This window comes from Mchenga conophoros, linkage group LG7 (assembly GCF_057382185.1).
Source record: "Mchenga conophoros isolate Kocher_MC1m ecotype Shallow Benthic linkage group LG7, M_conophoros_male_GT1.1, whole genome shotgun sequence".
NCBI classification, from domain to species: Eukaryota; Metazoa; Chordata; class Actinopteri; order Cichliformes; family Cichlidae; genus Mchenga; species Mchenga conophoros.
In genome coordinates, this window is record NC_140532.1 from 40,837,798 (window position 1) to 40,852,376 (window position 14,579).

General features: G+C 39.6%; 1 protein-coding gene across 3 annotated transcripts in view; it reads right to left on the bottom strand.

Moving 5' to 3' along the window:
- strbp (spermatid perinuclear RNA binding protein) overlaps window positions 1-14,579 on the bottom strand; it is a 104,792-nt gene that overhangs the window by 38,544 nt on the left and 51,669 nt on the right. For all 3 annotated transcript variants that reach the window (XM_085279262.1, XM_085279261.1, XM_085279264.1), the window contains exon 3: window positions 6,783-6,962. In XM_085279262.1, coding sequence (XP_085135388.1) covers window positions 6,783-6,785 — 3 coding nt within the window. In that variant the 5' untranslated portion in view covers window positions 6,786-6,962. The remainder of the gene's footprint in view (window positions 1-6,782; window positions 6,963-14,579) is intronic.

Consider the following 14,579-nt stretch of genomic DNA (forward strand, 5'->3'; position numbering starts at 1 on the left):
AAGAGGCCCGTGTCTGAGTCCACCCCAGACTGCATGCCATGCTCCCTGCTTTTTTGTCTGCTTTCTGATTAAAAGAAGCCTGATAAACCCCACTAATGTTTCAACTTATTTATAATGTGCTGGTCAACTTCAAAATCAGCATACCTTTTCCTCAAACAATCAAGATTGCTCAGTAGGAAATTGTATATAAACTTTAAACAATTTGAAAAGCACTGCTTATATTTAACAAAACATCCCAACTTTGCTAAGGTGCTTTAATACTAAATAGTCCAATTTGTATTTCAACTGCTGACACTCTTTCAATAGAGCGAGTGAGCTAAAGCCATTAACAGAATGCCGAACCAACACTGCAGCCTTACAGCCTCTGCAGCTCAGTATAACGAATGTCACAAGAACATTTAGCAGGGTTACAGTCACAGTGAATTGCTAACAGTCTGGAAAGACAAACTGGTGGAGTAAATTAAGACAGCTTTAAAGAATATACCACCAATAAAAACCATGATATCATATCTTAATTTGGAGTACCGAGGCTTAAACGGCCAGGCTGAATTTTTGAATTCAGTCAGTTTGGTGTGGTTTCAACTGCTGTCTTCTCAGGTTATGGGTATAAGTTATCTAAGTTATCTGTGAGATGGCCCCATTGGTGGGACACAGACAGCCAGGTGACGTAGCAAGACATACCAAAAAAAGGTCTGAGAAGCAGGCTTAGTCAACACAGTACTATAATGTAGAAACAGCTGTTTAACAAACAGAACACATGAACAATTTTTATCAATTAAAATTTCTCTTATTTCTCTGAATTAATTTGTGACCAAATGAAAAAAAATGTAAGAACTGCAGGTTGCAAAAAAATAAAAAGTATTGATTGTCTTTATAAAAAAAATAAAACCAAAACAGTTTTGTTACTTAAGAGAGAATGATTGTACCTGCTGTGAGAGTATTTTTGTGTACCTAAAGTGCAGTGACTACCACATATTGTGTCTTCTCAGAACAGTGTTTAACAGACCGACGGTTGCAAACTTTATGAGCTGTTGCTAATGGAAGCTTCTGCAGCCATAAACCAAATTGCGAGGAGAGTGTCTGTATCTATGTATGTGAGCAAGAACTACTCGACCTGCAAGGGCGGGGGAGTTGTTACCCAGCTGCTCTGATCACCAAGTAAATCAGAGTAGTTAAATAGGGCTCACTGTAAAGAATCAACCCCCTGAGTCAGTGTGTACTGACATGATGTTGTAGACATTTAGTGAGATGATCAGTATGCTGAATGAGTTTAGAGATTTCTCAGTTTCACAGGTGATTTTGGAACGTTTTGATCAATATTCTTTTGCATTGGCAGGTTGATGATGTACCATCAGTCTGTTAGGGATAACCGAGATAAACCTGACTGCTATATAAATTAGAGGTCAATTGGAGCATGTGTGCGTATCACACATGATAATTAAAACACGAGGATCATGATCTCGATATCTGCAACAGCCCCCAGTGTCAAAATCAGTTTGTGTCCAATATCAGCACATAATGTTTTGGTATGCATTTTAATGGCAGTTGGAAAATAAAGTCAGTATATAAACAAAAGCTTACTGGGTATTAGAACGTATTTGTTATTATTATGAATCTCAGGACTGTTCTCGCAGACGTTCAGGTTTAGAGACGTTCAGGTCTCTCTCACTGTTATTGTTAATTGGAACGTGTAATGCAGCTGTTACTAAGCCGTGTCTGCTACTAATGATCTCTGGTGACTGTTTTTGTTTAGGGGTCGTTAACCTCCTAGGACCTGGCATCCACACATGTGGACACCGCATTTTGGGTTATTTAGACCAAAATACTTAATTTTGCTCTACAAGGGCCTGATATCCACTTACGAGGACATTATACTGCTACTGTTCTATTGAAAATTTTAAAAAATATCCTCATATATGGCTCTCATTTTTCTTAGAAACAAGAATCAGGTAAAAAAAAAAAATCTGGTAATTCTTTGTTTTTACATTCATCAGGTCCCAATCAGCCCAAATATCAAAGAAAAATTACAAATGCATGCTGTGGAAGGGTCCGTGTCTTAGGAGGTTAATGCCAGACATGATACAGTAAGGGTGTGATGAAAATTGAATCATGTACTATATTAACACAGTTTAAACATAACTTTACCGTTTAACTACAAAGACCATACCACCAGAGCTCTCACATTATGGATGAGAATTGGGAGCTGATTCCTGACAGTCTGTCCCATCAAAGCATGCCTCCAAGCTTATGATGGCATATTTTTGTGGCACAATCCAAAGGAGGAACATCAAATTCACTGGGTGGCACTGGTATAACTACCCAAGCCTATCAAGCATCCAAAATAACTAAGATTGTGAAGTAAACTTTTACCTGGCATTCTTTCCTGAAAACTGAATTAGAAACATGCAGATTTTTAATAGTTAAATCCTAACTGTCTGCAAACCACCAGCACACACCATGCTGTGTATGTGTGTACACATATACCTTCATATGCCATTGTAGCATGAAGCTTTTAGACCACACACTTACCAATTACACTCCATTTCAAGCTCTGGTGAAGCTAACCAGCTGGCAGCCCGATGTTACATAACTGCATTACACAGCATTTACAGCTTAATGTTTACTCTGTTAGCATGCAGATACACCGATGCAAGACAATTTAGTATATGTCACAGCAAAAATCCAACAAATATTTAATACTCGCATCACACTTTAAATTTGGATGAAGTACGCACATGAAACCCACACAATCACATCGAATGCAGTGTGTTTGACACACACACACACACACACACACACACACACACACACACACACACACACACACACACACACACACACACACACACACACACACACACACATTACTTTCATTACTTCCATCCATCACCACTCATTCAGTCCCTAATGGTCTGCAATAAAACCATTTGAGTTCAAGGTGTTGCAGCCAGGCACGCACCCTGCCAGTAGCAGCTAATTCACACAAGAGGCATCAGATTCTGATGTCTTTCCTCTCCATTACTGCCAGTCTCTTTTAGGCTCCCCCTGACTTATCCTGTCTCTCTGTAGCCATATGCTATAAATTATGTGACCCAATGCCAAGGACAAGACTTGGTGGAGCAATATTAGTTGCATTGGGAAGGAGATGGGGATACATTTATAGCCAATTTTTTTTTCAGTGTACTTCATGTGTGTGTTTGCTCACACGGGTGGGGTGGGGTAGGGGTGGGGGGGTCTGATGAGATGTGTGCTTTTCCTTTTAATAAGGCATGTGCCTGACATGATATGTGAGTGCTCAGCACACAGAACTAGGTAACGTGAGGAGAGACTATGAGATAAGGGAGAAAAGAGGACCAAACAAAGAAAACAAAAGTGACACATCTGCAGGAGATGGAGGGAGGTCAGAAAATAAGGATTTTAATATTTTCACCAGGCTACAGAGGAAACAAAGGTTTGTATGTACTGTAGCTGACAACACAGGCCACGGTGAAGCTACTCTAAAACCCAGAAAAACAAATCACCACCTATAAATATCTGGGAAAAAACAAATCAGAAGTGGTGCTTGTGAAAATGTCACATGTCTTTAACACCACATGAAACCATGAAGAGTCAAAGGAGATAAAGAGCTGTCACAATAGAGGCCTTGAGTGAAGGGACAAGAAATACTAAAAAAACAAACATCTCGGTGCCTCCTCTGCAACAACTACAGCCTAGGGGAGATTGCATTAAAAATTCAGCCTGTGATTTATCTGCACTCTGCTTGGCACGCTGGCCTGCCACACTCCTCTATTCTGTTTTATTGTTCACTCCCTTTTCCTCGCAGTTTTTCAAATTACGCACACATGGTCACAATAGCAGGGTACACATACATCAAAATATATAAACAAAAATCACACTCCATGCTGCAGCAAAATATCAAATAGGTACTTCATAGCAAGCATCTCAAGAGTTCTGATAAACATGGGATGAAATGGGAAATGGAGATTACTATAAAACCTTATGGCGTGTTAAGCATGCCATTAATATTATCAAATGTGCTTCAGCCAGGATGACATTCATCTAATTTATCTAAAGCCTGGTGTAATCAGTCAAGTTTATTTATCCCCCCAATCCGAAACTACAGTACCCACCCTACTTTGTGATAAAGGATTGGATTCTTTTTTTTAAATCTCTGTCCTTTGCTCCTGGTAATGTGTCAGCATGGCTTATAGGTTTATTGCTTGCCTGTAAAATATAATGACCTGGGTGCTTAAAGCAAACGAACTGACACTGCACTGTTTTGGGGGCACACTTACAAAGTATTAAATAATGGCATATCTGCACATGAAAATATACCAGAATATTGTGTATAAAAAACAAATAACATGAGATTATGTCACTTTGAAAAACATAAAAATCATACAAACTTTAATTTAGTTTCATATGCTTACTACTAAATGTAAAAAAAACAAATGAACAAATAGTGCTTCACATTTCAGATTCGAAAGTGCACTCCCCAGAAATGAAGGAATTAACAAATAACGTACAAGGACACAACTAGGGCCTCAATCCCACACACCTAGAGACTGGTTGGTGACTGGTAACCACCGGTTGCTAGGGAAAAATGAGTATTTATCGACTGGTTACTAGTGTTAGGGTGCCTGGGTCATCGACCCAGTGTTTTGCGGTTTTGGTTCTTTGATTTTGTTCATTTCATTATATTATGGGTTATAGGTTTATTCTTAGTTTAGGTTTTCTATGTGGGTTTTGTTAGAGTTTTAGTGTTCTGGTTTTCTGTCTGTGATCCATAGTTGCTGCCTCCCCTGTCTGCTGTATCCCCGTGTCAGGTCTGCGTGTCTGTGCTATGTTTCCTGTTTTACTTTGAAGGTCCATGTCTTATGCTAATGTGTCTGGTTTTGCTTCCTTTGCCTCGTTTGGCCTGAGTTGCCCCAGCTGTGTTTCCCTCCTGTTTCCCATTCCCTGATTGCTCCCTCTGTGTATTTAAGCCTTTTGTTTCTCTGTGTCCGTGTTGTGCTCTACCCTTATCTATCCTCATTCATGCTGCGTGTTCTGGCTGCATGGCTGCGTTTATTCTTTGTATTTTGAAGTTTGTTACTTTGAGTTCGGCATTAAAGCTGTTTTTTTGAGTTTACGTTGTCTCCGGAGTGTGCACTTTGCGTCCTTTTCCTGCCTGCACACAGCCATTTCATAACAACTAGGGATTGCTGGAGGTTGCTGGTAATGCCAAACGATAAGGTGATAGCTCCATTCATTTAGAGCTAGAGACAGATCACTGATCCACTGGCAACTATCGGATGCAAGGAAAAAATGCAAATTTTTTATTGTCAAATCCTAGATGTATGAAAGCCACCACCATAAACCAGACCACATACTTTCCATTTCATGCTTTTTTCAACTAGCAATAGCCAGCAGCCTCTTTCAACCTGTTGCCAAGGGAATACACAACCAGTCTCTAGCCCTGTATGAGTGGGACCTAAACATTAAGGTAGACAAATACAGAATAAGGAACCACAAACAAAGTTTTGGGCAGGTGTATTTATCAAATCCAGAAAACTCAGAGGTTGAAGAAGCTGTTTGTGTACTTTCTGTTTTAATACAGTGACACCCTTGCCAAGGTCAGTATTTGCTGCATCACCAAAACTCGGGATTAATCACAGTACTGTTTTTGCAACACAAGCATGCACTGGTCGTATTAAGCTTGGTTATTTATGAGCTCAGTCATGTGACCTCTTCTGTAACGTCCAACCTCAGCACCTTCAGTAACATCTTGTTTTCTTTCCATTTCTATCAGTCATTCATGATTATCCTCCCTAGCACCTTTTCCCTTTCTTCCTTCTTTATTTCCCTTCTCCCTGCTCTACAAACCACTCTTCCACTTACTTTGTTTTTGTCCTCATTTTTCCTCCATTCTCCTCTTGTTCTAGTTTTTAATAATTCATCTTATGCTCTACTCCCCTCCCCCCTCAGGGGTACAGCTCCCACTGTCACAGGCCAAGACCATTAATCAATCCCTTCTCTCACTTGTGCTCTACCTCTACCTCTCTCAGGCTCTTAACCTTCCTTTTCTACCCCACTTTTTTGCTTGCAACATCCTTTATACTTTTCATGTCTCATGCCCCTGTCCCTGATTTATGTTTTTATGGTCTTATCTGCTTCCACTTGTCATCCTCTCCCTCTTCTATTCTCTTTGATCTGTTCAGCCAACCTCTCCTCCTCCTAAACAACATGCTAGTTCTTCTTATGGCATCTTTTTCCTTGTGTAACATCTCTCTCACTTGTGCCTTTGCTTATGTAAGGAACGAACCTCAAATCTACGCCTCATTCAGCATGTCAGCAAGTGACTGCGCACTGGTGTAACAATGTAGAACAAGTATTATGAAAATATAAAAAAGAACAAATCTGCAAAGTTACAAGAATGTCATCTAGAAAATGCCAAACGATGATTAAACCTTCATTTTTCTCTCTTTCTGTTAATCACCACCCACCTTTTCCTTGACTCTTCTTCATTTTTATAACTTCATTTTCCTCTTCCAATCCCTTCTCCTCTTTTCCCAACAATAATGATTAAGTTCAAAATTTCTACTACACACTCAAAAACTCCTGTCAGCACAATCTATTATCAAGTATCTCTCTATCTCTGACACACACTCTCTGTTGTCATGTCTAGTACAACTTATCTTACATCATACAATCTGAAGAAGTCCTTTCTCTACTGCCGATAATGCACTAGCACAGCCACACACACACAAGCCTCCAGCACTTACAGACACAGAGTCTATTACCATGCCTGCAGGAGGAGTGGTCACTTGTTTCCTTCCTGCTGACGGTCACTTCTGGAGTTGCCGGGCACGTGGTGGGGTGCAGAAGCAAGGTTACCGGTCAGGATGTTGATGCCACGTTGCTTCCGCTCCTCATGTGCTCTTCTTCTTTAACTCTGGCTGCCACTCTACAATAGGGAAGTTCTGATAGATGGAGAAAAAAGAAGAAGGAGAAAAGGATGAAAGTTTGATCACAAGAGGATGTGTGACAGATGAATTGCAACGCCATTTCTTCTCAGACACAAAATAAAAACAATCAAAAAACAGATTAATTATGACTGCATGCTTACCACACATACTCGCATCTGCAACCTACATCTGTCTAAGCCAGCTGAACTCACTTGCACTCACTCGCTCTCTGTCTCTCACTCACATGTACACAGTCCTGTCAGCAGGGGTGCAAGGTCTGTCCTTGTGTAAAAGATCTGACAGATTGGCTGATTGGCGGAGCTAGGCATGTGGACACAAACACAGGGACACGCACGCACAGGCCTTCATTCATTTTTCATCAGCTGGCTGGAGTCCGAGGGTGGGAGATGTATTACAAACATGTGCTTGTTTTCATACGCTGGTTACACGCATCACACGCTCTCCTTGATTCATACATGTATGCAAACCAGTCGACTCTTCTATAAGATGCTCTTTATTGTCTTTATCTATAAAAAGACATGGCTGCATTGTGTCACTAGATTCAGCGTAGTGCGATATTTGAAACCACTTTATAAGCGGATACGATGCCAAAACTGTGTGAAAAATGACTTTGGGACTTCTGCTTTATCCTAAAGTAGTGAGTTTCAGTTCACTGCAGGTTGAACAACAAAGAGGGAGAAACCTTTTTAAAAAAGAAGAGGTTGACAAAGCTCAGAAGTGGACCTAAAAATGTAAAAATCTATTTCAATTTATACAGTGTTTAGGGCTTGGTGAAGCAGGTTGTTATGTTGCAGAGCATGTCTTCCAAAAACTGTGACAGTAATGATTCTTCTAACCTTATCTCTTCCTGGCTTTTAATACTTTCAGAGAAATAAAAACAGAAGTGACAGTAAAGAAATACTGAAAAGAAAAGACGTAGAGAATCTGCAGAAACTCAGAACACACAAGAACAAACAAATGACAAATGATTCAACAGCTGCTCAATAGCTGTCCTTTATGGTTTTCTAAAGCTTTTATAATCACTTCATGACTATAAAAAGTAAATCAAAGCGACTACTACCTTAGCTCATCTTATGGCTAAATATCCCGTGTTTCTATGAAAACGCAGGCCAGTTTTATCAGCATGGAGCAAGCTGAGGTGAACAGATACACAACGTTCCTATTCACAAAATGAAATGTCAACAGTATCACTAGTGACAGTACACAGGCGCATCTGGCCACACTCAACCCAAAGCAATGACATTTACAGAGCTGTGCATGTCTGAATGTGCTCACACAAACTGGCTGCTCAAAGCCCTGCCAGACTCAGGGGACTCAAGTTCACGCCGGTGCAGGACAGTCCACCTCTATTCCTTCACTACATTTTTTATATGAATACAAAAACAAAAATGCTGCAAACAAGATCTTTGTTATGACTTACACAACAGAGAACAAACAGCACTTGAAAATAAGAAAAATAAAACAGTAAAAAAAATAACGGGTTGCAGCTGCAACCCTCGCAGTTTATCTTCAAATAAAATGCTTACATTTTTTTCCCAAAATGTTGACAGATGTTAGAATTAAAAGCAATAAAGTAAAGCTGACTTCTGATCTGAGGACTAAAAGTGCAGGAAATCTAAAAAGGCAGCCAACATTAATACTAAACGGGTCTCATCACTAGATTTGGTTTTGATTGAGAAACTCAATCTGAGATATCAGATTTTGCAGGGATATGGAAAACAATGCAGTAAGATACAAACCAAGACAAAATGAAATCAGCTGATATTATCAGTCGATACTGACCTATTATGTATATATGAGAAATGATATCAAGGTCTTCCTATTGCAATATGAAAGCCTTTTTGTTTTTCATTGAGATAGTGTAATAAACAAAATATTCTTGTCGTAATTTGGAAACAGTGTGCAGAGTGTCTTCATTGTTGAAAATACTACTCTGAAGCACATGGAGCAGACAGGCAGACACTAAAGGCACCAAAGGGTTCTAGTTGGGTGAAGTCAGGGGGCAGAGAGCATAAACACACTTGTTATTTTTCAATCCCTCCTGGCTTAGACCTGCTGGGGGATTAAACTGTGGTGATGTTGTAGCCTCTGAGAAAAGTGAGTGAGACCCACGAAGAATGAGAACAAGAGAGGAGAAAAAGAGAAAAGCGTACAAGATGCAGTGAACAGCTTGAGAAAAATGACAGAATTGGAATTGGCCGTGTATAGGAGCATGTAGAACAGAGAGAATGGCTAAAAGGAGGAAAGTGGTAAACTATGGGATAAGTATAAAGTGGTGCAAGATGACAGGGGAATCGGATAAACAACAACTCCAGATATTGAGCTGGCCCCTCAGGCGAACAGACTCCACCAGAAGCAGCAGCTCATTTTCTCTCCAGCTCTCCTTCTCTGAGCCACTGGCCGCTGGCCTAACTATTACCTCCTCAATACACCTGGCAGCAGCTGCAGCAGCAGCAGCGCCTGTGTCTGCACACTTGTGTTTTGCCAGTTAACTTACAGCCAGTGCTAGTCGCTGGAGGGAGCGAGGGAGATGAGTCTTCTTCCAACATGCCTTGGCCACTTAGGACTGTATGCACATGATAATAGAGCACACAAACACAGGAAAATAGAATCACCCTGCCAAGAAGCTTAATAACAAAGTGCCAGTCCCCATTTGATTCTCATTACCAGAACAATTCTGTAATAAACAACCCCATCAGTCCCCTCTCTTTTACTTCTCTCTCATGGCAGTTTCCTTCTCATTTTTCTTTAATTAAAATCAAGTGTACAGTGATGAAAAACACAGTAGGATAAATAATCTAAAATATGATCTAAACCTAATATTAAAGAAGACTGAAAATGCTTGAAAAAGGACTGATTCTTCCCTTTAACAACATGTGGTCTGCTGTGTGCACAACCTCCTCTGTCTTCCACTGGGAGCTAGGGTGTCTAAGTAGACCAGGTTTTCACATGAATGGCTGTGTGCTGCCTGGACAAACTATATCCGCCTGTTTGTTTATAAAGTCTCCTGTGGTGCTGGACTCACACTGACCAATTATTACATTTTTCCTCTGCATCCACCCTCCATCTCTTTTTGTACACCCCTGCCCCCACTTGCTTCATCTTCCCTCTTATTCACACCATGCTGGTGGGTCATTAACACGTGATTGTGTGTTACTCTTCTGAGAAGGGCGGTGGGGTTGGGGACTGGCAGGGGCTTTACCTCATTAATGCTGGCTAGCAGTGGCTCATGGACATTAGCATGTGCACACACAGACATGGATATATCTGCAAATGGCACACACACACACACATACACAGGCATACTTGCAGAAATGATCTCAGTTTCATTCCAGTTACTGAATATATTCATCCCAGAAGTTTATGCATAGGGGAAAACACATCTGTAATATGCCCTTCCTTCTCCAAGAGTTTGTGACTACATCCATACAGAGAAGAAAGGAATAATGCAGAGGATAAGAAACAATGGACGAGGACAGACAGAAAAATGAAGGCAAAATAGCAGGGAGATTCGGAATTAGCTGAGATGGCTCTGAGTAGCAATTTACACCTTTCTCATCTGATAACCATCAAATGTGATGAACGGTGGAATAGTCAGACTGAAGGGAGGGAGACGATTGACAAAAGACAGAGTGTGCTAATTAGCGTTGGCAGAGCTAATTTTCACAATGTATTCCCTTTCAGAGTTTAGTTTTTGTTTAGTATTTGCAATCAGATGAGAAGACCTTTAGGGCATTCTCTTCTAATATAAAATATGTCAATATTGTGTCCAATTATATCCAACTTTGATATTTGATATTTCTGGCATTTTTAACAATATTGGTCCAACGAGCTCTACGGGAGGACAACGATCAGCTAATCTGCGATAGGGACAGGATCAATGCAATTTTCAAGCTGTTCTAAAGCGTCATCTAGCTCTGTGACCAAAGACAGATATTTTAAACAGCCAGTGTTTTGGGGACACGCATGTCGTGGTAACTATTCAACATATAGAGAAACCCACACCACTATTTTTACTTCACTCTGCTCTAATTCTTAGAACCCAGCCAAACCAGTTAGTGGGGTTTTTTAGCCATCAATGTCGACCTAAAATGATGTTAACATCAGGCAGATAAGTGGGTCTCTAGTGATTATTTAGGGGAATTTGAATGATCTCCCCCATGGAAATCAGTTAAAGTGGAGCTAATGTGACACTGATGATGGAAACTGAGTGGAACCAGCTGACAATTCTGTCTGATATCTGAGTAGATATTAGCATATATTACAAAACAAACAAATGTTTTGTTGTCAACAAATATTTTGAAATGAGAAAAGTGCATTTTGCTTATGTTGAGAAAGTTGCAGAGAACTCCTAGATTACTGATTTGACATGAAAAACATGCGACTATAAGTAAAGAAGTTGCGGTGCCTTTGCTGCATGTCTTCCTCTGCTGTCTTTCTTGTCCACTTTTTACCTTTAAAAATATAGTTTTTAAATATAATATCAGCATTAGGGAGCGTTGCATTCTTCAAGTAAAGCCCTGGCTCGTCTCTCCGCTTTCATTAAATAAATTTAGAGTTCTGATTGAACGCTGCCGGTGCCAGTGCCAGCTGGGGACGTCCTCAAATGATGAGAGCTATTAGTAAAAAGAAAGTATGCCGACTTTCAATTCCAAGATTTCACATATCAAGGCATGAACAAAAAATCACCTATTTCTTGAAATCAGTTAAATAGAATCTCAAATGTACAACAGATGAAATATTAAACCATGTCAATATTTATTTATCAGAAATAGAAAAGCTGCAGAAGCAGTATATACTGTAGCTAACTATATCCCATGATCCAATAGCTTGTAGAACTACATCTAGCAGCATTAGATGTGAATTAAAATAAAGTAATCATATTTTGTATGACTATATGATTAGGGATGGGAATGTAACGCGTAGTCTATTTAATGTTTTGTGTAATATGTGTAATACATTATTTTTTGAGTAACAACCCCAACACTAATCACAACAAAAAGTTCAGAAATACCTCTAACATGAACAAATAATAGGAATATCTAAGATATACTGCTTAGCGATGTTGGTGACACTCAAAGACGAGCCAGTGAGAACCCAATGAGAATCCATAACAGAACGAATAAGGAATTGAATCATTAAATGATATCAATAATTGGACTGGAATCGCTGAATTCTTATCACTTCCCATCCCTATATATCAGTCTCTCACATTGTTTTAAGTGCATGACTTTAACATTTACCATGTTAACTGAGAACTGTAGAGTCTGAGATGTAGCTCTTAGGTTTTTTTTTTCAATTTCTCTGAGCATCGCATGATCTGACCTTGGGTTGTCTTGAATTTTTTGTTTTTGTAAATAATCTTTGTCACTGTAGAACGGTGGACATCAAACTGTTTGGAAATGATCTCACAACACTTCCCAGATTGATGGGCAGCAACTTTTTAAAAATCACTCCTGATGACCTTTGCCCTTGACACACACCTGAATGCTTCAGACCAGCAAACTGACAAAAAAATCTGCTTTTAAAGAGGTGCTCACACTTGCTGATGATCAATTAATCAAGTGCATCTGATTATCAGATTGCTAACTTGAATTGACGGTTTTGAGATTAATCTATGCATTTGTGAGATAAAAGATGCTGCACGGTATGAGAAAAAGCTACAACTTAATGTAGGAAGATTGCTGTTGCTTGTCATACCCTTTTTTTCTAAACAAACACATAAACTCCAGTAAGGCAGACCTGCAATCAGGCTAATCTCTTCGGGAAAATGAGCAGGTATAAATAAGAATGGTGTTTCTGGAAGCTAAGACTACGTTATTTTAAGTTAACTGTTGATTTTTCTCTCCCATAACTATTTGCAAGGCGTAGTATTTTAGGTCTCATGAATACTTTCCTCACCAACATGGTTTCCCACATATCTCCTTTAAATAAAACAGGTACACAGGCACTCAAACACCTGAAAGGCTGCTCGGGTACCTGAATAGCCAGTGTGTTATATCATTATTGATGTGTGGACATCTCGAGGGTGACTGATGCCATAATGTTTGCATCTGGGAAAACATCTGCAAATGCGTGTGTTAATTAGTTAGACAAACATGCCACACAGAAACCAGCACACAAAAATAGCGCAAGACGTGGGTCCAGGCGGTGCATAATATTCAGAATAAATTCAGAATCACGCACCAAAGCCATGTCTCTAAGCACCTTTGTTGAGAGGAAGCATGCACAGTGTAAATAGGTGCTAGCTCACTGAGACGTCTGTTTACTCGGTCTATTTCTCGACTGCAGTGAGACAGCAGGGCAGATAGATCCAGACACAAATGGACAGACAGAAACACAGAAAGCGTGACAGTGAGATGCACATGGAGAGCTGTGGTAGAGAAGAGGGAAGGGGGTTTTTGACAGCAAAGGAGATAACATAGAGAAGCGGTGGCATGCTCAAAGGAGACACTAATGAGTGTGTTGTCTTTCTAAAAACATAAAAATGCACATCTGAATTTTGATGTCCTTTTTTTCCATTTATGTTCCACCTCCAACCTTAGCATCTAATTTCTTGAATAAATTATTTTGATTTCCCAAGTTCATTGGATTACTTCTTATCTTTATTCTCTCGAGAAAGCATCTTTAATACCTTCATATCTCACACAGCAGATTAGACTATAGAATGACTATAAGTTGATTCTTCAAATATGCTGACCAAAATCGAAGTATTAACTCAAGTATAATCAGGCCTGTGTAAGTCAGAGCTGAGGGCCTTATTTTACTGCTACAATAAAAACTCTGTGAACAAAGATTTGTTGATTGCTGTGATTGTTGACTTTTAAAGTACAGAATGGTAAGGACAACCTGCCAGGTGTATGGTTTTATTAAAGTCATCAAGGCAAACAACCACTGGAAGCATTATGAATATGTCAACAAAGAATGATGCTTAGACAAAGACTAAATAGCTCAAGTAAACAGCATTCAGCCTCAGGCTATAGGAGATTCTCCTTCCCATAATGAACTATGAGTTTCCTTCTATAAACACTCGATGATTTCCTTCTCAGACATGACGTTGCATTTTGTGCTGTGTGCATTTAAAAAGAAGAGATGAAGAAAAGGACAGCGACAGAAACCAGGATGCAAAAACTGTCACACTTCAGGAAAATTAATGTTCCTTTGATATACCAAAAAAACACATACATGGGATGAAAGACACTTCAAAGGAAACCCTCTTTATTTAGGCCCATTGTCTTCATTATGACTAGAGAAGATTTATTGGTGCTACTGTGGAGGGTGCGATCATCGTGCTCTGCAGACATGTCAACTGGTTGCTTTTGCGTTTTCTTTTTTACCATCTATCGGTGGGAGAAACAACCTTCAACCACTCATTAACATTGCACAGTCTGTCCACTAGACAGATAATCAAGACTTTCTTCACTGACAGGTCATTTTTGCTGCTGTTGTTTTCACCTTGTGTGTGAGTATGTGTGTGACTTTGTCATCATAGCAAACTGTGGTTCTGGTGAATGTTGGGGTTATTACTCCAAATGCTAATCTATTAGATATTATTTTGAAAAAAAAAACAAACAGCAATGGTGTTCTTACTAATTTACTCCCCTAAAGAAA